This window comes from Callospermophilus lateralis, chromosome 5 (assembly GCF_048772815.1).
Source record: "Callospermophilus lateralis isolate mCalLat2 chromosome 5, mCalLat2.hap1, whole genome shotgun sequence".
Classification (NCBI taxonomy): domain Eukaryota; kingdom Metazoa; phylum Chordata; class Mammalia; order Rodentia; family Sciuridae; genus Callospermophilus; species Callospermophilus lateralis.
The window spans coordinates 164,544,608-164,567,868 of NC_135309.1; the positions used below are offsets into that span (position 1 = coordinate 164,544,608).

Genomic DNA, 23,261 nt, shown 5'->3' on the forward strand with positions numbered 1-23,261 from the left:
CTTCTGAGAACATGGGAGGGGTCTGTCCCTGCAGGGAAGAGGCCACAGAGAAGTGGTGCACACAGTAACGTCTGTCAGGCGTCTGCTTTTGGGTGCAGGGGAAAGTTACCCCACTAGAGCGGTCACCCTGCTGCCCAGGCTTACTCAGTGTCTGTGCACAGTGGGAACAATGCTGAGGTCTGCAGGCTGTCAATGGGTCAGTGCTCAGCCCTCCTCCACTCTGCCCAGGGCTTTTCGGAAGTAATTGAGAGCCACTTCCCTGGTAAGGGGTTGTGTGGCAGCTGCCCCACCCTGGGTGAAGTCCTGCATAATCAATCCTCCATGCAGCTCAGGTAGGGCACAGGAAGCCCTGGGCAGATGGACATGGAGAAGCCCCTGGGCACAGGTGGATGTGGACTTTGAATAATACAGATGTTCTTTGAACAAATGGTTGTAATTATTTTTTAAATTTTTAGTTAGTGTGGCTGTTTATATAAATTTTGCTCTTTGTTTTATTACCTGGTATAAAGAATGCATAGTGCTGTTACAAAGACCTTCTATTGGCGCTCTTTGAAGACTATGGGATGACTCCCTGGGAATGTGGAGAAGGGACAGAACATCTGTGCATGGTTATTAGAAAGCAAATCAAGCCTTGTGCTTGACAGGTGCGGGGTGGAGGAGGAGGCACATCAGCAGGTCTGTCTTGGGGTTTCCATGGCTGGTTCCCCCCGTGACCCCCAAAGAGATCTAGAGTCTCCACCTCTCCTGAGCACCATCATGTCATCCTAGGAGCTTGGAATGTGTTTGCTCCTTCCAAGGCAGCACAATTGCCTCAGGTCTCTGCTCTTGACGCACACTGTCAACCTGCTACCACACCAGTGCGTTTCTCTGTGTTTTTCATGTTGGCTGAAGACCAAGAGGAAAAAGCACAGAATCCCTAGGCTCCAGTCTTCCCATGAGTAAGAGCAAATGCTCCGTGGGACCCATGTCCCCCGTGGTGGCCCCGGCTAAGGAGCCCAATGCCATGGGCCCCAGGGACGTGGAACTCATCCTGGTCAAGGAGCAGAACGGGGTGCAGCTCACGAACTCCACGCTGATCAACCCACCACGGAGCCCTGAGGAGGCCCAGGAGCGGGAGACCTGGGGCAAGAAGATCGACTTTCTGCTCTCAGTCATTGGCTTTGCAGTGGACCTGGCCAATGTCTGGAGGTTCCCCTACCTATGCTACAAAAATGGTGGAGGTAAGTGCCATCTGGGGCCCGGTTCCTTCTTCCAGGTTGGGCCACAGGGCAGCAGGGAGCAGTGTTCTTAGGGAACACATGCTCACTGGCAAAATTATGCTCTCCTCCTGGTGGAGACAGGGCTGCTTCATACCAGAGCATAAAGTCATACAGGCTCTCCCAGGAGCAGGAGATGCAGTGGTGCAGGCTCTCCAGGAGATACTGGGGGTGCAGGCTGTCCTGGGTGCAGGAGATGCAGTGCTGCAGGCTGTCCCAGGTGCAGGAGATGCAATGCTGCAGGCTCTCCTGGGCACAGGAGATGCATCGGGTGTAGGCTGTCCCAGGTGCAGGAGATGCAGCAGGTGCAGGCTGTCTCAGGCTCAGGGGATGCAGTGGGTGCAGGCTGTCCTGGGTGCAGGCTGTCCCAGGTGCAGGAGATGCAGCGGATGCACACTGTCCCCAGTGCAGGAGATGCAGCGGGTGCAGGCTCTCCCGGGGAAGAACACAGAGTCTGGTTCTGCTCTGCATCTTAACAGCTGAGAAAAACAAGGCCTGAGAAGAGGCAACCAGGAAGAAGTAGGTGGAGGCACCTTGGCCCTGTCCTCTGTTTCCAGGGGTTGTTTTCACTTTGGAAAAATTCTCCAAGGGCCAAAAAATGGCTTGATAGTGTTTAAAAGTATGTAGAACTTGAACTTGGAGGGGCAGATGATGCCCTGAAATGGGGGCCTCCAGTGGCCCTGCCCTCACTTCTGATTCATCCAGCCATAGACCCTTGACTGCATGGCACTCAGCAGGCTGGGATGGGGCAGGTCACCTGAAAAGTTCCCTTGAGCAGCCAAGTCAAGGGGCACTCCTCCCCATGCATCCCCGTCGGGGGCCATCCCCTGGCCTCCCTGCTTGGATCCTCCAGACATAGGAAAGGCAGGGCAAGACTTTTTGAGGAAGTCTTAAAGATGCCCATATTGAAGACGGAGACCAAGGCCTGAGCAGTAAGTTGCCCAAGACGGAGCAGAGGGGTCTCCACAGCTCTGCACAGGCCAGAAGGGAGCCGTGGCAAAGCCCTCCCTTACAGAGGTCAGCCTGGGGGGGAGTAAGAGGGACTTAGGAGGCCTGCACAGGGCCCAGTCTTTTGAGGGGGAGATAGAGGGCATAAGTGCAGGGAACCAGGTCCACCCGAGGGGTCCTGGTCCTTGGGCAGCTCCTGGCAGCAAGGACCTCAGCGGTGGCCTGCTGTAGAGGCAGACTCTGAGTGCCAGGCCCTGGGGAGGGTCAGGGGGTGCTGGGGCCAGATCTTGAAAGGTAAATGGATCTGGACCAGGGAGGGGCCAGGCCTGCAGTGGGAGCAAAACCAAGAGTGGGCAGGGCTGTCCCGGCTCTGCCATAGGTTTGATGTCATCGTGTGGGTTGGGGGTGACCAGGGTTTCTGGAGGGACATATTGAGGCACTAGAAATAGTGGGCAACAGGTATGGAGGCAGGCTGTCCACCATATCTGAGACTCACCCCTCTAAGGGTCAGACATTTGTACCCAGAAAGGCCACTGGGTACAAATGGCCACACTCAGTCTGGGACAGTAAGAGCTCAGAGAAAGCCAAGCAGCCCCTTCCACACGGCAGCCAAGGCGTGTGTGTCCACAGGTGCCTTCCTGGTGCCCTATCTGCTCTTCATGGTCATTGCTGGGATGCCGCTCTTCTACATGGAGCTAGCCCTTGGGCAGTTCAACAGGGAAGGGGCTGCCGGCGTCTGGAAGATCTGCCCCATCCTGAAAGGTAATGTGCAGAGACATGTCCTTTTGCCCTGACACAGCGGTGCAGACCGCAGCAGAGGCTTGAGGCTTTCAGAGCAGGCTGTCCAGTGTGCATGTGCGGTCCTGCCTTGCTGAGGCCCGTGGGCAGTTCACCCACCTTCTAAGCTGGTCCTGCACTGAAGTTCCTCCATGACCAAGGATTGGTGGTCCCAGGGGAGGCTCCTGCGGTTCTTCAGCAGGGTTATCTTGTCAGGGTGCTGAAATGGTAGTTATATAGATCACCCACCTGTCAATCTGCCACCTCTCATCCATCCATTAGCCATCTGTCTATCATCTATCTCATCTATCTATCATCTCCTCTCATCTTCATCTGGTCACTATCTGTGATTCCCCAGCTATCTTGACCTATGTAAATCATCTTTCTTGCTCTCTATCATCTATCTATTGGTATCTATCTGTTTATCATCAGTCTGGTTTTTCACCTATCCTTCAAGCCTGCTGATGCAGGCCACAGCACCATGAGGCACACACCCCGTGTTGACCCCAGGTGGCCCAGCAGCTCACTCATCCCCAGGAGATCCCTGGAGGGACACCATGCTGTTTCTCTGTGCTGGAGATACACTCTGAGGGTCAGAGGGCTTGAATAATTTGCCCAGGATGAGCAGAGCAGGACTCCATCCCAGACCTGTCCAGCCCCCCAGCCAGGCCCCAGGGTTACACAGTCCCTGCTCCAGGCCTACCTCCTGGCACGTGGGTCTAGGTGGCTTTGGGGACACTTCCTCAAGGAGACACAGGAGAGGTGCCCCTCAGACAGTTGGCATTCACTAAGAAAATGACCCTTGAAGGGCCAGTGTTTGGATTTTCTCAGAAGGTCTTGAAGACCTGTGTGTGGAGGAGAGCAGAAGTCTCCAGGCATGTGCCATCAGTGCCCAGGCGTCCAGGTCCAGGACCAGCGGATACTGCTGTCCTAGGCAGGTCTGCCTGGAGGACAGGACTGCCCTCTTGGCAGCAGAGACGCTGAGACAGGCAGGCACGCCGGCTCTTGCGGGCAGTAGGCTGCCTTCCTTCCCAATACCCCAGTGGTGGCTAAGTGATTCTCTGGACCATGCCACAAGGAAGCTACGTAGAGAGTCTTCCCTCCCACCACCGCCCTCGATAGCCCACGAGTGAGGCAGACACTCCGGGGGCGCAAGGCGGTGCTGGGCATTCCCTGGGATCCGAATGCAGGAGTCGAAGCTCCAGAGCTGCCCGCGGTGTGTCTGCACCCTTCTCCCCTGTTGGAGCAGTGTGGCCGGTAACCGAAGGTGCTGGACTCTAGAAAGGCATGCTCTGGGCATCGACGTGCTGCCCGGGAGCTGCACAGCACCGCTTCTCCAGGTCAGCTGACTGACAGGACCTGGTGCACAGGAAGTGATGGTGACCTCCCAGGCTCTGCCCAGCAGTGCCAAGGACATTGCACCCGAGGCTGTGGTGGTGGCCTGATGGGCTTTAGCTGAGATTTACATTTAGGTGGCATCTGAGAGCTTAGAGCCCAAGAGTGCTGACTCAGCCGTGGAGCTGCTCACCTCAAGTCGGGGAGGTGCCAGGACCGTGTGCTGCCTTGTGTGCTGCAGCCACGCCAAACGGTGCTTTGTGGACTTTGAGCGCTCACCTCTGCACGTCTGGAGTACGTCCTAAGTTCCTACTTGACATGGCCAGTGCCCCACTCCCTGCCAGGAGCTGAGTGCCCACTCAAACTAAATTCAGCTCTCTACAGGCAGGGACTGGCAGAGGGACGGCAGGGAGGAGGCCATTCTCCCTGAGGCTGGGTTGGCAGAGGAAATATGTTTTCTATCTGAACGTCACACCACAAGAGTATTCTCCAACAAAACTGCCAGAGTGGATTTTTATTTTGAAGCCTATAAAATAAGCATTTTCCGAGAACTTCAGAGCACTTGGTGACCCTGATGACTTGTCTTGGGTTGCTAGAGGACATCTGACTTCAGCAGGCATGGCTGTCCACACCCTCTTGGGAAACAGAGATCACAGATGCGGGTCCCCAGCAGGTGTGAGAACACGGAGGGAGGGAGACCGTGGCGGGGAGGTAGTCGACTCCATCCCAGATGCCCTCAAGGCCCATGCTGGGGCCAAGGGCGCCCAGGAAGAAGCGCATGCACCCTCGGAGTGGCAGCTCAGCAGAGCCTCTTTCCCACAATGTGACCTGTGACGGGGAGATGGGCCGCTGAGGCAGGCTGTCTGCTCTGGCACCTGTGCAGCCATGGAAAGTTCAATGAATTGATGCAAGAAAAAAAATGTTTTTTCCAAGAAGAAAGACCCTTAGTAGTTTAAGGCCAACCAAACTAAAATCCCAGAAAGCAATTGCCCTTGCGTTTGGCTGATGGTTGATGAGAGGGTGTGGCTGGCCTCACAGCAGGTGAGGCAGAAGCCTTCTCCCACGTCCCCTGAGTGTATGCTTCTCCTTCCTCTCAGTCTTCTCTTAGGTCTGGTTAATAACCCTGTATACATTTTCGTGTCTCATTAAATAGGAGTGCCACCTGGCAAGTAAGGCAACAGTTAAAGTGCCCCCAAAATGATTTGGGGAGCTAACGGTCATTCAGGTCATCCTGGGTGGATGATCGACGTGTCGGGTAGCCCTGGGAGCTACCCCTGCTCCTAACCAGGAGCTGAGCTCCACTTTGAAAGCCAGAAGGTGAAGTCTGAAGAGCCCAGCTGTCTGAGACCGTGAGTCACGGTGGTCCCTCTGCAGTCTCCAAGGCCCGAGGGAAAGCAGCTAGAGAGGCTCAGGGGGCCTCCAGCACTGCAGCTTGCCTTGTCCGTGGGGCCCTGGAGAAGAATGTCTACAAACCTCCGGCTCTTTCCCTCTCCCTCCCCTCCATCTCTCCCTCTCCTTCCCATTCTCTCCACACATGTCTCTGTCCTGCCCAGCGACTCCGTAGGGACTGCAGGTCGTGCCCCATCATGGAGTGCGCTCTCCAGCGGGACTCCTGCAGGGTGTCTGTGACACTGTCCTACAGCCAGCTGTGAGTGCTGAGGAGCGCTGGCTCCTGTGGGTGGGGAAAGGTGCACATGACTCTCCTGGGGGCTCAGTGCCCGGGTTAGCGGGAAGCCCCCTTTCAGGTTAGGTGTTCAGTGCCCAGGACAGACTGCGCTGTGGGAAATCACCTTATTGTATTGAACGTAAAAGGATCATCATGTTTTGCAGTCGGTAATGCTTTAGTGTGACTGATCAAACTCATCCTCGTTCTGAAAAAGAATTCAAAGTGGCTCAAAGGAAACAATGGAATACACACAAGATAAACATGAAGAAATACTAAGAAAACAGAAGTCTAAGAAAATTGGTAGTGAGAGCTGAGACTGGCGTCCACGTCTGTCACTGAGTGCCCGGGAAAGGAAGCGCCCTGCTTCCTCCGTTCCTCCTGGAGGAAGCCTGCCGCCGGCTCAGGGGAGACGGAAACCATCGGCACTAAGTGGCAAGAGAGGCACCTGTGGAGCCTCACTGTGCTGTGCTCCTCACACAGCAACCAGATGTGGCTGCAGCGGGGTACGTGGCTTCCCCATGGCTGGGTCTTCCAAGGCACTAAGGAAGAGCTGCACCGAGGTTCCTGGGCTGGTGAGGGCTGCGTGTCAGGGGCACAGTCTGCTGTGTGAGATGTGCAGAGCTCAGTGTGACCAGATGAGCAGTCAACACTTGCAACCACCCTCCTGGGCAGCCGTTTTCTCCCCAGGCACCTGGGCTGCTGGACAAGGCCCTCCTGTGTGCCCATTTGCTTGGTGAGCTGATTTGTTCCTCTCCTGTGAAGGTGGTGCTCCTGCCCCTCTGCTGTGAGGCCCAGAACTCTCCCACACAGCAGTGGCCCCGGAAGGACAAGGACAAAGTCAGCCCTCCCTTGGCACAGCAGACTTGGATGCACCTTAGTGTTTGATCAGAGGTCCTTTGAGTTCCTCAAGTTCCAAGCTGAGGACTTGGGACTCAACGTTTTAACCTTGAAAACACTGAAAAGCCAGCTGCAGGTGCCTTTGGGACATCTTGGCTTCCTGGCAACATGGCTGCCCATCATGGCCGCCCGTGCCGTCCTCTCCAGCAGAACCCAGCCTCTCGACAGAGCTCAAGGGACAGAGCTGTGTGTGAATGACTCATCACTGACCAGTTCCACTCTGGAGAAGCCTTCCTAAGTGGGCATTCAGGTTTGTCTGACTGCTCTGAGCACACTTCCCAAGGGGGTTGTATGCGTTCCTGATCCTGGTTTAAAACAATGAGTTACACTTCCTTCATCTTTGCTTATGGGATAGGAAGAGAACTTGAACATGGTGCCTTATCAGGAGAGCAGCCTCCCCGAGTGTGTGACCATGGGAAGGACCCCACGCCATTCCCCGAAAAAGGCACCCCGAAGGTAGGCTCCTCCCCCGCAAGCCACCAGACAGGCACCCCACAGGTTTTCATGACCTAAATTAAAGTTGCAGACCCGCCCACCATGTGCACCGCGCTGAGAAGGAAAGCCGAGGAGCACGGGAAGCCAGCCAGAGTGGCAAGAACACAACTGGCTTGTCCAGCATCCTTAAGGACCAGCCCTTGACCAATGCAGAGGCCTTCCAGCCACCAGACCCATCTGCCCACCATCAGGTGGACCCCATTCTGTGGACTGCTCACAACTGAGCTCTGCTTACCTCACCAGGAACCCCCACCAAGTGGAGGATCCCAAATTCTAGATTTTGTGATCCTGGAAAGAGCATGTGACAGGCCCTGTCTGTCTCTGGGTGGCCTCAGATCTTCATGCATGGCCCTGGGTGGTCCCAGGAAACTCCACATGGCCCTAACATTCCTTGGTGGTGCTTGATGATCTCATGTGGCCCCGCGTGGTCCTAGGAAGCCCTGGATGATCATACATGAACCTGGGGGACTGAATGGTCAGGCATGGCCTGGGTGATTGCAGATAGCCCCAGATGACCCTGCTTACCCTGGGTAGTCTCAGGGAAAGGTATGGGTGCCTGTGGGTGGCCACAGATGGCCTTGGGTAAGTTTGGGTAACCTAATGGGCAAGGATGAGCACAGATGGCTGCGAGCCACCCTGTGACTCTAGTGTCCCTGGTTAATCCTGCATAGTGCTGGGTGCCCGTAGTGGTCCTTGGGCCTGGGTTGCTGTGGATGGTCATGGAGGACCCCAATTGTCCTCTGATGACTCTGAGCATTCGTGGGTGACCTTTGATGGCCTAATTGGCATGGGCATCTCAAGATGGCCCAGGGTGATACTGTGGCCGTAAGTGACTTAGATGATTTTGACAGTTTTATGTAGACAGAGCAGCCCCTTATAACCCTGGGTTATGTTCTCTTGGGTGACCCAGAGTAGCCCCCACATGACCCTAGATGAGCCTGAGTGGCTGTGATGGCAATGGATGGTCCCCACTTGCCCTGTGTGGCTGTGGGTGACCTTGATGTGCCTAGGTGGCCCTGGATGATCTAGAGTGGCCCCAGATGCTGGGTGTCCTTAGCTAGCCCTAAGGGTCCCTGCAGGTACCAGGGTGGTCTCATATACCCTGGGTGGCCCTTAGAGACATCCTGATGTCTCTGGCTAGAGGAGAGGGCCCTTCCCTAAAGTCACAGCCTGAGGCCTGGCCAGCCCCTCCATGAGCCTCCCTGTGTGTCACCTGGCACTGTGAGGCCAGAGCCCTGCCAGGGCCACTGCTGACGGCTGTGTGTCGCCCGCCAGGCGTGGGCTTCACGGTCATCCTCATCTCGCTCTACGTGGGCTTCTTCTACAACGTCATCATCGCCTGGGCGCTGCACTACCTCTTCTCCTCCTTCTCTGCGGAGCTGCCCTGGGTGCACTGCAACAACTCCTGGAACAGCCCCAACTGCTCCGACGCCCGCACCGCCAACGCCAGCGCCACCCCGGGCCCCAACGACACCTTCTGGACCACGCCCGCCGCCGAGTACTTTGAGTAAGTGGAAGTTCAGCTCCTACAGGCCTGCAGAGTGGCCACGTGGCAGGGCTGGCCCCCAGGGCAGCCCCGAGGGCACCCACCACCCTGCCCTGCTGCTCCCAAGGGGTGGAGGGGACCCTCTGCCCTGTCTGGAGCTGCCATTGACCTGCTTCTCCACTTCCTGGTGGAGGGAGCTTCTGAATCCCACAGGGGTCCGGCAGCTCAGCAGCTCTGGTAGAAAAGCCCCTCACTATCCATCCCGCTCCCCCGTGGGGAAGGAGCCTCCCGGGTGCTGAGGGGAAGTGCGCTCAGCCTGTGTTCTGGCCGCCCCTCCCTGCAGGCCCCACTCTCTCCGGCAGAGGGGCTCCTGGGCAGTGCAGCCTGGCCCTTGGGGTCATCAAGGGGGTGTGCACTAGCTGCAGCCCACTTTCGTGAGCTTTTCTTTTTTTACAAACACAACTTTATTGCCTTCACTGGGTTCCTCCCCTGTCTAGGGGCCCCTTCCTCCGCTGCCCCAGCCCACCCCGTGCCCTGCAGGCTCCTCCTGGCCTTCTGTCTCCTCCTGCCATCCGCTTGCCAGGCCTGACCTTCTGCAGGCCATCTTCAGGCCAGCCCCTCTCCTGGAATCTGTTTTTCTCTGAGTCCTTCAATCCCGCACCCACTCCTTTATCCCCTTCTCCATCACCAGGTGGCCTTGCCTGGAAGGGCTGTGACCTCTGCATAGGTCCACCCCTCCCCTGGACCCTCTGGAACCAGATGTGTGTGTGCATGAGAAAGCTCGCTGTGGGGAGCCACACTGGGCCACTGGTGGTCCTTCCCCAACCCTGTTTCCAGCAAGAGTTTTACCCTGGACTGTGGTTGCTCAGGATCTGCAGGACAGCTGGGTGGCCCTGGAGGGTGCAGGGAGGCATGAGGCCTAGGTATGGTGACAGGTGCCGAGCCAGCACCTGTCCCAAGTTTCAGGTGGACGTCAGTGTACTTTGGAGTACATGGGAAGGTTGCAGAGATGTCACCTCTCTGTCACCTCTCGGAAGGTGTGGGGTGTCAGTTCATCTGCATGATTTTCAGGTAAGAAGGTTGATCAGAGAATTCAGTGATTTGTGATGAATAGAGGAAGGAAATGCATGTTTCAGATATCAGACTATCGGAGACAGATGGAGAGGCGATGGAGCTCTGTGCTCCAGGAAGGTCTGGCCACTGTCATTGGAGGCAGCCGGGCAGAGGCAGGGAGGGGAAGCAGGAGGACCCACAGCCCTGAGTGCTGAGGAGCCTCTCCTGGCACCGAGGTGCCCGCTGTGCCTCCCGAACGCTCCCGGGCTTCACTCCCCTGAAGCATCAGGCCCAGCGACCTCCATGCACAGGTCTGCAGGGGTCTGGAGTTCAGACCCCCTTTATAATGAGCTCACCGTGAAGGAGAAGCAGGCTCCTACAGGCTCCGAGTCAGGAGCCCAGGTCACACTGCACGGCAAGGGAAGGCCACGGTGTGACAGTAATGAGTGTGCATCCTGCAGGAGGGCACCCACCTGTAGCAGTCAGCCTCCCTGCCCTGTGTGAATTGCGCCTCTCCATGGATCTGAGGACTGAGGGTCAGTTAGCGCGGCCAGCAAGAAGCCTGAGCCCGGAAAGTGTGGCCTGAGGGACAGACTCACATGGCTCCAGACGTTTTTGAATGCCCCTCGCTGCCATGGACACTTGCTAAGTTTGCCTTCACCCACTTTCTAACACAGAGTAGAAAGTCCTGAATTTAGAGCTATGAATTTTCCTCTAAGGGACCAGTTTAGCTACATCTTACAAAGTTGGAGATGTATTTTCATTTCCATTCATGGGAAGGTATTTCTTAATCTCACTTATGATTTCGACTTTGACTAACGGAATATTCTTAGAAGTTGATTGTTTAACTTTGAAGTATTTGGAGGTTTCCTAGATGTTTCTGTTATCAATTTCTTTTTTTTTTTAATATTTATTTTTTAGTATTTGGCGGACACAACATCTTTGTCTGTATGTGGTGCTGAGGATCGAACCCGGGCCGCACGCATGCCAGGCGAGCGCTCTACTGCTTGAGCCACATCCCCAGCCCTCTGTTATCAATTTCTAATTTAATTTCATTTTGACAAAATGACATATGTATAAAAGTTTAATCTTTATAATTTACTGAGGCTTGTTCACAGCCTGCTGTGTGGTGCATCTGGGGAATGCTCTCTATGTACCCTCTACTCTGGTAGCTTGGTGGAAGATGCATCTAAAAAGAATGGGTTTTTAACGCATGGTGGCCCGGCCATGCTGGTGCGCATCTAATCCTAGCACCTCAGGAGGCTGAGGCAGGAGGATCACTAGTTTAAGGTCAGCATCAGCAACTTAGTGGTATTTGGATCCTACGGAGCGAGGGTCCCAGGGGCTGGGTGTTCAAGGCCAGCCAGGCAACACAGTAAGACCCATCTCAAAAGAAAGAGCAAGCTTTCAGCTGTCGGGGGCGGTGTCAAGGGAACGGTCTGCTGGTTGGTGTCCTCGGTGCTGCTCAGTCGCTGTGTCTGCAGGGAGTTGCTGTCCCCTGCTGGCCAGGTCCTGGGAAGGGTGCGGGGACCCCCTGCAGTGGTGGGCTTGCTTTCCTCTTCATGCTCTCTTGGCTGCACTGCATCCGGAGGCCCCGGGATGAAGGCAGGTGTGTGCGTGAGTGTCGGCCTTTGGTTTGACCCCCTGGCCATCATGCCTGCCCTTTGGGTCACCTCCTCCTGAAGTTGCTTTTCTGGCATGAATATGGCCACCCCGCCATCAGGAGTGGTGGCCATGTCGTGACCTGTTCCCGCTCTGGCATTTGACCTGTGTGTCCTTCCCTCAGAGTGGGCTTCTGGTACACAGCATAGTCTCTTCCCGCTCGTGTCCAGGGTGACAGTCTGCCTGTGATTGTCATCAGTATGGTGGGGTTGAAGTCTCCCTCTGGCTATTTTTTCAGTTGGTGTCACCTCTCCTCTGGGGTTAATCAGCTCTGAGGCTTCCCCTCATCCGCACTGTGGGTGACCAGGCTCCAGCCCCTCGTGCCTCGTGGCCAGGTGCCTCATGGCCAGGTGACGCTCACGTCGCGTGGCTCCACGGCTCCGGACAGCCCCGCAGCCTGCTCCCTCCTGCCAGTCTGTGTGGCCATGTCAAGGTCCTCTCCACACTGCTGCCGACTGTCCTGGCCGGGGTGTGCTCTAATGACGGCCCGTAGATCCATCCTACCCTCCCGCCTGCCAGCACCTGGCCTCGTCTTTGTGGGGAGGCTCCTTCTGGCCCACTGCCCCTACGTGAGGCACCCCATGAGCACGGTGCCGGTGACTCACTGCTCTTCCTTCTCGGGGGCTCCCAGGTAGCAACCGCACATGAATCCAGCGCTTTCCCGTTTACGCGCAGGTCCGTGGCGCACTGAGCGCGTTCACACAGTGGGAGACCATCGCCACCACTCATCTCCACTGTGTTCGGCTTCCCAAACCGGAATTCTGTCCCCATTAAACTCAACTGCAGTCCCCCCAGGCCTGGCCCCCACATTACAGGTACCAGCTGATGACTCCAATGATGCCGGGGCGTCCCGCCCGTGGACCGTGGGGTCTTGTGCTCTGACCTACTCCCCTTAGGGTACACCTTCAGCGTCCACAGCGTCCACCCAGTGCCAGGGCTTGACTTCATTTTCAGCCCAGCTGGCTCTTGGTCTTGATGACATCCTGCAGCTGCCTGGACCCCTGGGCAGCTGGGGCTTTCCGGCTGCTGCAGATCCATGGGAATGTGGGTGCACGTGGAGCGTGAACCCCGCTTTCCTCCCTTGAGTGTGTGCCCAGACGCGATGCCAGCGTCCTGGGGGACAGCCTCAGCTTGACCTCGCAGCGCGGCCCTCACACCCCGGCAGGGCCCACGTTCCCAGCTTCTCCACGCTGGACCACACTTCTTCTCTGCCTGTTTCTTGGCTCAGATGACCTCCATCCGTGTGGGCAGTGGAGCTTCTCATAGTCTGGGTTTGCGCGTCCCTAGTGACTGGCGCACTCAGTATCTGTCCACGTGCCGGTTGGCCGTGGTGTGCCTGCGGGGGGAGGGCCAGCCGGAGCCCACCCTAGCGTGGAGGGCTGTGCCCGTGCTGTTGGTCCTGGGAGTCCTTCCTTCTGGCTGCCACTCCGTTGTGCAGCGGGGAGTTGGGCGCGTCTTCCCCCTTCCACAGTCCCTGCTCCCTCGCTGATGGACTCCTCGGACGTACAGACGTCTTTACACCTGATAACGTCAGACTTGTCTAGGTTTCACGTGTGTCTAGGAATCCGCTGTCGAACCCCAGGCCGAGCCGACGTCCGCGTCTCCTCCCCGGAGAGCGCAGTGCCTGTGCCGACTCAGTCTTCCCTCGGTGGACGTGGGCCTCACTGGTCTCATCCTGGTTTCAGTTCACATCTCTTGTTTCTGTCCCGCCTTTCCTGCAGATTCCCGCAGGTTGTCACCAGGACTTAGTGTCCAGGACTGGAGCCTGGCTCCACCCCACCCCTCTCCTTGTTACCTTACACTCTGCCCTTGGGGGACAGGAGCCACATGGGGACCCTGATGGAGCCCAGAGCAGAGTCATCCCAAGTCCATCCCTGAGGAGCCTCCTTGAAGCAGCCGGGCAGCGGGAGGGGTCAGGAGCCTGTTATTGCTCAGAGCCGCTCGGCCTTCAGAAGCCCGGGGCCATCTTGGGCAGCAGCCTCCCTCTGGTTCCTGGGGTTCCCTCCTCACAGACCCAGGGAACCCGTTTCCTCCCCACTCCAGACAGCAGGGTGCCAAGGGCAGGCGGTGAGGGCCAGGTGTCCAGAAGCCTTGGGGACGGGCTGGTGGGCTGGACCTTCCAGAGCAGACTTTCTGGTTGGTCAGATCCCGTGCCTGGTCGGGTTCCCAGCTTCTCCCTGCGTGTGACTGCTGTGTCCCTGCTGAGCAGGGAGGGCAGGTCTCTGGCCAGCTGTCCAGGTCGGGGTGTGGTGGCTGCCCTCTGAGCCCCTGTGCCCCTCCAGGCGCGGCGTGCTGCATCTCCACGAGAGCCGTGGCATCGACGACCTGGGCCCTCCGCGGTGGCAGCTCACAGCCTGCCTGATCCTGGTCATTGTCCTGCTCTACTTCAGCCTGTGGAAGGGGGTGAAGACCTCGGGGAAGGTGAGTGCTGGGCCCCGCCACCAGGCGTGGACACAGGATGGTGGTCAGGTTAGGGTGGACACACGGCCATGGTTAGGACACATGCCATAGCTGAGTCAGCATGGACAAGTGTCTGTCCATGGGCAGAAATGGACATGTGGCCCTGTGGGGTTGAGGAGATACTTGCTGTGTTTGGGGAAGGACACGGAGAGGGCAGGAGGTTTCCAGAGTGAAGACAAGCACAGGGGGTGCTGGTGCTCGCTCTCTCTCTCTCTCTCTCTCTCTCTCTCTCTCTCTCTCTCCTATGAAAGTGCTGTGGAGGGACATGGGCACCCAGAGCAGTTTTAACACAGCGGTCACTGCACTTGTGGTAGGCACACTCAGCCCTCGGGACAGCAGCCCTTTCACTCCCAAGCAAGATCAACTGGCGTGCCCCTCACCCTTCGGGAGCCCAGCCACTCCTGCCCACTGCACTCTTGCCTGGAACACACACAGGACAGAGGCAAGCTGCAGTCCACTCAGTGAGCTTCCCTGGGCCGCATCATGTGACGTGCAGGACACCAGGCGGCCCTCAGAGGCCACCGCCTAGCACTCGCCACTTAGGTGACCCTGTGCTGCTCTCCTGCCAGCACCTGCTGTACCAGGGCCCCCTCCCGGTGGCCTGGGCAGTCCAGTGTCTCCTGCTCTCCTGCAGGTTGTGTGGATCACAGCCACCATGCCTTATGTGGTCCTCACTGCCCTGCTCCTGCGCGGCATCACCCTCCCTGGGGCCCTGGATGGCATCAGAGCCTACCTGAGCGTGGACTTCTACCGGCTCTGCGAGGCATCTGTGAGTAACCCCCCGTGGACCCCAGACCTCGAGGGCTGGCAGGGGCCAGGCCATGAGCCCCTGCGTTCTGGCCCGGGAGTCCCACAAGCACTGGGCAGGAACTTCTCTGTCCAGCAGGTGCAGGCTGGCTGGCACCCGCACTGTCGGGCCAGGTGAGGGGCCTGTGCTAGAGCAGGGGGAGGACCCTGGGGGGCAGTCCTCTGCTGGCTGCTGCCAGGCACCACACCCCAGTGCTGCCTCGCTCTCTCCCCTTTGCCACCTGCTGCCAGAAGGGTGCCCTTGAGTCCTAGAAAACACCGTGCGGCTCAGCCGGCTGCTGCGGTTCCCCGTCCAACAACCCGCAGCGCTGCCTGCTCCGGGGTCTCCTGGGCCTGCGCACAATAAGAGGGTGACCTCAATCTGGTCCCGTGGGAAACCAAATCTAGTCAGGCCGCACAGAGGGAGAGAGCCTCGGGTGAAGCATGTGGCTGGAGCGGCCTCAGAGAGGCCAGGTCTGGCCAGGCCCTGCGGGGTGGGTCCCCAAGGGAGGGAGAAGGGACAGTGCTGTTTGGGCAACGAGGGTGCAGTGGCCAGTGGCAGAGGCTCCTGGGCACGGGTGGTGGGGATGTCAGATTCAGGTGGACAAGGCGGGATGGAGGGCGGAGGCCATCCAGGGGTTCTGTCACTGTGGGACGGGGTGGCAGCAGGGGACGGCGGGGGCAGGAGGCCTCCGCAGGTGTGGCCCTAGGCACCTAAGGCCAGTTCCAGGTGCACAGGAAGCAGAAAGACCAAAGCTGCAGCAGAAACAGGGGGGCAGGGAGGAGGGCGGCAGGAGGAGAGGAGGAGAGCTCCTCACAGGGGCAGGAGGCGGTGAGGTGAGCCCAGCTGAAGATGGAGGCCAGGCCTGAGGACAGTGGACGCCTGGGGCAGTGGTGGCCTCAGGGCAGAGGAGACCTGAGAGCTGCAGAGGCCTGAGGGCAGTGGACAGGCGCACCCTGGGGGCTGGGGCGTGGAGGAACTGGCAAAGGGGACTGTGGTGTGGACCAGGCCAGGCGAGCTGCAGCTGTCAGCAGCAGGGCAGAGGGCACGGTGGGCAGCATGGCAGGGTGGGCCAGCAAGGGAGGGTGGGCAGTAGGGCAGGGTGGCCAGCAGGGCAGGGTGGGCCAACAAGGCAAGGTGGGCAGAGTGGAGGGTGGGCAGAGTGGAGGGTGGGCAGCAGGGCAGGGTGGGAGCAGGGCAGGGTAGGCAGAGTGGAGGGTGGGTAACAGGGCAGGGTGGGCAGAGTGGAGGGTAGGCAGAGTGGAGGGTAGGCACAGTGGAGAGTAGGTAACAGGGCAGGGTGGGAACAGTGCAGGGTGGGCAGAGTGGAGGGTGGGTAACAGGGCAGGGTGGCAGCAGGGCAGGGTGGGAGCAGGGCAGGGTGGGCAGAGTGGAGGGTGGGAACAGTGCAGGGTGGGCAGAGTGGAGGGTGGGCAGAGTGGAGGGTAGGCAGCAGGGCAGGGTGGGAGCAGGGCAGGGTGGGCAGAGTGGAGGGTAGGTAACAGGGCAGAGTGGCAGCAGGGCAGGGTGGGAGCAGGGCAGGGTGGGCAGAGTGGAGGGTGGGAACAGTGCAGGGTGGGCAGAGTGGAGGGTGGGCAGAGTAGAGGGTAGGTAACAGGGCAGGGTGGGAGCAGTGCAGGGTGGGCAGAGTAGAGGGTGGGTAACAGGGCAGGGTGGGAACAGGGCAGGGTGGGCAGAGTGAAGGGTGGGCAGAGTGGAGGGTAGGTAACAGGGCAGGGTGGCAGCAGTGCAGAGTGGGCAGCAGGGCAGGGTGGGCAGCAGGGCCGGGGATGCCTGCAGGGAGGTGTGTTCCAGAATCCAGGGCAAAGCAGGGGGCCACCTAGAGCACAGGGCTTCAGCAGGAGCAGGCAGCCTGCAAGAGGGCAGCAGGTGCACGTGTGGAAGACGCTCCGCAGAGGAGAGCCGGGCCAAGACGTGAGGGCGTGGAAACCAGGGGACAGAAGGAACAGGGGCAGTCAGAGGGTGGCTGGAGGCTGGGCAGGAGGCCGATGTGGGCAGGAGACTGAGGCAGGCGGTGGACGATGGCTGCGCAGACGGGTGGGCAAGCAGCAGGGAAGAGGCCAGGGAGGGCAGGACTGAGGGCCCAGGCCCGGAGCTGGCCCAGGCAGGGTGATATCAGCTGGGCAAGGGCCGAGGGCTATGCAGGAGGCAGGACTCCTCGCTGCCACACCCCCGCCCACAGCCACCTGAGCAGGGGTGGCATGATCACTGGCACTGGGGCCACAGGACGGCAGAGCAGGGACCCCTTTGCCCGCTGCCCGCCTGACCATGCTGGGCCACCTCTTCAGCCCTGACGATCAGCTGGCCAGCTGCCCTCTAACACAGGTCCCCAACATGGTGGCCCTGGGGATCTTGACCTTCTGTCCAAAGGACAGAGGCACCTGGTGCCCAGCAGCCTGAGGCCCGCATCCAGAGGCTCTGGCCTCCTCTGCGTCCAGCTCATCTCCCTCAAACAGGGGAGGCGCCTGGGACACTGGAGGCCTCCAGCCCTCCCTCCCAGCCCCAGAACCCCGAGTGAGTTCCTGCTGTCATTCCTTAGATTCAGGCCCACGACCTCTCCCTGGCCTGGCTGGACATGCAAGAATAGCCCCCAGGAACAGCCAGCCCCAGACGCCTCAGGTAGCAGCCTCTGCCCAAACCCTCAGGGCTTCTCCTCAGCCTCCCACGGGCTGTGCAGGAGTCGGGCAGGCCTGGGCTCTGATGGCCTTTGCCGGCCCTGATGTGCACAGTCATGTACCACAGGCAGCTACTGACCTGCATGCTTTCCTTTCACATTCAGGAAGTGGGCCAGCCACCTGCTGGACACCAACATCTGGCCTCAGGTGGCCCCCAGCTCCTGGGCACCGCTCATGCTGGCTGCACTGCTGGGTTTGGGGTGCTGGGAAAGACACAAAGCACGAGTTAGCAGGTCAGGGGGGCCACGCCGAGCGTCAGGGGGCCACGCCGAGCGGCAGGGGCCACGTGGAGCAGCAGGAGCCACACTGAGTGTCGGGCCACTCGGAGCATCAGCTCACTGGTGCTTTAACACGCAAAGCAGCTTCAAGGGGAAGGGACCAGATGCCCCTGGTCGTGTGGAATAGCTGTGTGGACGCTCCAAGGGGATTGCAGACATAGGCAGACCACGCAGACCTGCCCTCTTTCTCTCAGGCCAGTGATGCAGGAGGGTCACTCCCTGGTGGCATTTGCCGCCTCCGAGCACTCTGCTAATGCCATTTGCTTCCTACAGGGCGGGAGGAGGGAGGCTCGCTGCTCCTTGGAGCCCGTGGCTTTCAGCTGCAGATGTCCCCGAGGTGGGTGGGCGTGGAAAGCCCTCCTGCATGGCCTCTAGCAGCGATCTCACCACTCCCGGTTCTGCAGGTTTGGATAGATGCTGCCACCCAGGTGTGCTTCTCCCTGGGTGTTGGGTTCGGGGTGCTCATCGCCTTCTCCAGCTACAACAAGTTCACCAACAATTGCTACAGGTAAGTCCTGAGCTGCAGTGGCCCTGAGAGGTCTGTGAGAGCTAGTCGGCATCACTGCTGGCAGGCGGCCGGGGGAGGGACTCTGACTTGGGGAAACGAGGGTCCCTGGAAGCTAAACCCTGCTTGCACAACCTCTGACCACACAGCTTTTTAAATGGAAAATAAGGTGGGCACTCAGTGAAATCTTAATTCTCACTTCGAGGAAGATACTGAAACCCATGGGTTTGGGGTCTTGGTCCCTAGGAATGCGTGCCCCCTCCTGGGGAGGACCTTCCTGGAGGGGACACAGCAGGGCAACGCGGCCAGCCCTCTGCGCAGACATGCTCTCCTCCTGCCACCTCCTCCCCAGGCCAGCACAGCAGTCTCTGTCCCCTTGCTCAGGGTCCAACCTCACCAAGACGCCTGCCCCAAGGAGCCACCTCAGTGTGCCCCTCAGGCCTGCACTGAGGGAGCCTGGACCCCAGGATGGCACGCCAGACCCTGAGGAGACTAGGCTGGTCCACCAGCTCAGGAGGGCGCGGGCCACCCGCAGCCTCATGCCAAACCCAAATCCTCCCAAAGCAAACAGAATCGATTCTGAGTCCTGCTTCCTCCCACCCTCAGAGCCTGGCTCACTTTCTTTCCCATCATGAAGATTAAATTGCACGAAGTTCAGACTGAGTGCAGCGAAACGGCCAGTCAGACCATGCAGGAGGCCCCCAGCTAGCCCCAGCCCAGAGTCCACCCCGTGTCAACCGGGTCCAGGCACTCTGCGGGTGAGATGCAGTCCTCCACGGCAGGCTGGCCACATGGACCCAGGAGGAGAGCACTGGCTGCCTGAGGGCCCTGGCCCTCCTGGTTCTCCCTGGCTTGCCTGTGGCCCTCCAGTGAGGACCTCAGACTGGCAGCACCAGCGTCCCCATGTGTGCCTGCACACACAGCCGCCACTGGGCCACCGCTCAGGATCTGCATTCAGCGATGTCGCAGGGTGTGCACACCTCTGGTCCTGGAAGCCCTGCTTGGCAGCCCCCTGGCAAGGGGGGCAGTCACCACCCTGGGCCAGCAGAGTACAGGCCGTTCACCCACCCTGAGGCAGGAGGTCCAGGGTGGCCACAGTCAGGCCCTGCCGGGCTGCAGAAGGGCTGCCGAGCTCATCTGGAGAAGTAGCCCCTCCAGAGCGTCCTGCCCCCCAGACACAGGAAATGGAGAGTAATGACTGGGAAATTACAGGGGCCGCAGCTCGGCTGGCACCAACAGCCTGTCTTGTCCTTGCAGAGACGCGATCGTCACCACCTCCATCAACTCTCTGACCAGCTTCTCCTCCGGCTTCGTCGTCTTCTCCTTCCTGGGATACATGGCACAGAAGCACAACGTGCCCATTGGGGACGTGGCCAAGGACGGTGAGCCCAGCCCTGCCCCACCTTCCCCGCTCCCCAAGATGAAAAGGGAACAGGCGGGGCCTGAGCCTCTGTCCATGAGTGTCTGACTTGAACAGGGGCCAACCTTACAGTGCCCGCCCCACACAGCAGCCTGCTGTCAGAAGCAGCGTCAGCCCCGAGCCCTGTGCAGCCCCCCAGCCCTGTGCAGCCCCCCAGCCCTCTGCAGCCCCCTGCCCTCTGCAGCCCCCTGCCCTCTGCAGCCCTCTGCCCTCTGCAGCCCTCTGTAGCCCCCCGCCCTCTGCAGCCCTCTGTAGCCCCCCGACCTCTGCAGCCCTCTGCAGCCCCCTGCCCTCTGCAGCCCTCTGTAGCCCCCCGCCCTCTGTAGCCCCCTGCAGTACCCTGCCCTCTGTAGCCCCCCCCCCTCTGCAGCCCTCTGCAGTACCCTGCCCTCTGTAGCGCCCCCCTCTGCAGCCCTCTGTAGCCCCCCGCCCTCTGCAGCCCTCTGCAGTCCCCTGCCCTCTGTAGCCCCCCACCCTCTGCAGCCCTCTGCAGTCCCCTGCCCTCTGTAGCCCCCCCCTCTGCAGCCCTCTGTAGCACCCCCTCTGCAGCCCTCTGTAGCCCCCCGCCCTCTGCAGCCCTCTGCAGCCCCCTGCCCTCTGTAGCCCCCCCCTCTGCAGCCCTCTGCAGTCCCCTGCCCTCTGTAGCCCCCCACCCTCTGCAGCCCTCTGCAGTCCCCTGCCCTCTGTAGCCCCCCCCTCTGCAGCCCTCTGTAGTCCCCCCCTCTGCAGCCCTCTGTAGCCCCCCACCCTCTGCAGCCCTCTGCAGTCCCCTGCCCTCTGTAGCCCCCCCCTCTGCAGCCCTCTGCAGTCCCCTGCCCTCTGTAGCCCCCCACCCTCTGCAGCCCTCTGCAGTCCCCTGCCCTCTGTAGCCCCCCGCCCTCTGCAGCCCTCTGCAGTCCCCTGCCCTCTGTAGCCCCCCCTCTGCAGCCCTCTGCAGTCCCCTGCCCTCTGTAGCCCCCCACCCTCTGCAGCCCTCTGCAGTCCCCTGCCCTCTGTAGCCCCCCCCTCTGCAGCCCTCTGTAGCCCCCCGCCCTCTGCAGCCCTCTGCAGTCCCCTGCCCTCTGCAGCCCTCTGCAGTCCCCTGCCCTCTGTAGCCCCCCCTCTGCAGCCCTCTGCAGTCCCCTGCCCTCTGTAGCCCCCCACCCTCTGCAGCCCTCTGTAGCCCCCCGCCCTCTGCAGCCCTCTGCAGCCCCCTGCCCTCTGTAGCACCCTGCCCTCTGCAGCCCCCTGCCCTCTGTAGCCCCCTGCCCTCTGCAGCCCTCTGCAGTCCCCTGCCCTCTGTAGCCCCCCACCCTCTGCAGCCCTCTGCAGTCCCCTGCCCTCTGTAGCCCCCCCGCTGCAGCCCTCTGCAGTCCCCTGCCCTCTGTAGCCCCCCCCCCTCTGCAGCCCTCTGCAGTCCCCTGCCCTCTGTAGCCCGCCCCCCTGCAGCCCTCTGTAGCCCCCCGCCCTCTGCAGCCCTCTGCAGTCCCCTGCCCTCTGTAGCCCCCCACCCTCTGCAGCCCTCTGCAGTCCCCTGCCCTCTGTAGCCCCCCACCCTCTGCAGCCCTCTGTAGCCCCCCGCCCTCTGCAGCCCTCTGCAGCCCCCTGCCCTCTGTAGCCCCCTGCCCTCTGCAGCCCCCTGCCCTCTGTAGCCCCCTGCCCTCTGCAGCCCTCTGCAGTCCCCTGCCCTCTGTAGCCCCCCACCCTCTGCAACCCTCTGCGGCCCCCTGCCCTCTGCAGCCCCCTGCCCTCTGCAGCCCCCCAGCCCTCTGCAGCCCTCTGCAGCCCCCCACCCTCTGCAGCCCCCCGTCCTCTGCAGCCCTCTGCAGTCCCCCAGCCCTCTGCAGCCCTCTGCAGTCCCCCAGCCCTCTGTAGCCCCCCCACCCTCTGCAGCCCCCCACCCTCTGCAGCCCTCTGCAGCCCCCCACCCTCTTCAGCCCCCCGTCCTCTGAAGCCCTCTGCAGTCCCCCAGCCCTCTGCAGCCCTCTGCAGTCCCCCAGCCCTCTGTAGCCCCCCATCCTCTGCAGCCCCCCACCCTCTGCAGCCCTCTGCAGCCCCCTGCCCTCTGCAGCCCCCCGTCCTCTGCAGCCCCCTGCCCTCTGCAGTCCCCCTGCCCTCTGCAGCCCTCTGCAGCCCTCTACAGTCCCCCAGCCCTCTGCAGCCCTCTGCAGCCCCCCATCCTCTGCAGCCCTCTGCAGCCCTCTACAGTCCCCCAACCCTCTGCAGCCCTCTGCAGCCCCCCATCCTCTGCAGCCCCCTGCCCTCTGCAGCCCTCTGCAGCCCCCCCACCCTCTGCAGCCCCCTGCCCTCTGCAGCCCTCTGCAGCCCCCCACCCTCTGCAGCCCCCAGCCCTCTGCAGCCCTCTGCAGCCCCCCACCCTCTGCAGTCCCCCGCCCTCTGCAGCCCTCTGCAGCCCCCCACCCTCTGCAGTCCCCCGCCCTCTGCAGCCCTCTGCAGCCCCCCACCCTCTGCAGCCCCAGCCCTCTGCAGCCCTCTGCAGCCCCCCACCCTCTGCAGCCCCCTGCCCTCTGCAGCCCTCTGCAGCCCCCCACCCTCTGCAGCCCCCAGCCCTCTGCAGCCCTCTGCAGCCCCCCACCCTCTGCAGTCCCCCGCCCTCTGCAGCCCTCTGCACCAGGCCAACGTGGCCAACAGAGCCACAAGTCCCCAAAGCACCTCACACCTCTGTCCCTCAACACATGCTTCCTGCAGACACCCTGAGACCTTTGGCAAGGTCTGAAGAGGACATTGTCCCTCAGGGCCTGTACCCTGATGGAGGTACCTACAGCTCCAGGGAGGGGGACTGAACTTCTGCAGTTGCATGTGACACAGGACTAAACAGTGCTGGCCTTGCCACAACCAAGCTGGCTTGTTCTTGATGTCAGCAATTAATCTGTTTCTGACCAAGATCCAGAGATCATGACGTACATGGATAGGATATAGGTCACAGAGAAATCGCCAAAGTCCCTGGCATGTGGACGCTTACTCATACAGCCTGCTTTCAGATTCCAAATGTCTTTCCACACCTGTGTCTTATAGCTGAGAAAGTGGGAGGGCTGTAACACTGTGTGTTTGAGTGGCATGGTGTCTTAGTCTGTTTTCTATCGCTGTAATGAAATACCTGAGATTGGAACTTTATAAAGCAAAGAGGTTTAGCTGGGCATGGTGGTGCATGCCTGTAATCCCAGTGGCTTGGGAGGCTGAGGTAGGAGGATCGCAAGTTCAAAGCCAGCCTCAGCAAAAGCAAGAATTTTGCTTCCTGCTGACCCTGTCTCTAAATAAAATACAAAATAGGGCTGGGGATATGACTCAATGGTTAAGTGCCCCTGCGCTCAATCCCCAGTACCCACCACCAAAACCAAGAAAAGAGGCTTGCTTAGCTCATAGAGTCCAAGAGCTGAAAGTGACATCTACTTTGCCTGTGGAGCTGGCACCGGCTCCTCTCTGGTGAGGGCCTCAGGCAGATGGCGTCCATGCAGTGGAAGGGACAGGGCTGTGTGCAGACAGGCCGTGATAACCACTGCACCCAGATGGACCTGCCCCACCCCAGCAGTGCCATCACCA

At 60.2% G+C, this 23,261-nt stretch overlaps 1 protein-coding gene across 1 annotated transcript in view; it reads left to right on the top strand.

The window, feature by feature from the left end:
- The first annotated feature begins 934 nt into the window (after positions 1–934).
- The window catches only part of Slc6a3 (solute carrier family 6 member 3), a 38,251-nt gene continuing 15,924 nt past the window's right edge, over positions 935–23,261 (top strand). The window contains exons 1-7 of the mRNA XM_077109407.1: positions 935–1,220; positions 2,835–2,966; positions 8,650–8,881; positions 13,858–13,996; positions 14,670–14,804; positions 18,201–18,304; positions 19,559–19,683. Coding sequence (XP_076965522.1) covers positions 935–1,220; positions 2,835–2,966; positions 8,650–8,881; positions 13,858–13,996; positions 14,670–14,804; positions 18,201–18,304; positions 19,559–19,683 — 1,153 coding nt within the window. The remainder of the gene's footprint in view (positions 1,221–2,834; positions 2,967–8,649; positions 8,882–13,857; positions 13,997–14,669; positions 14,805–18,200; positions 18,305–19,558; positions 19,684–23,261) is intronic.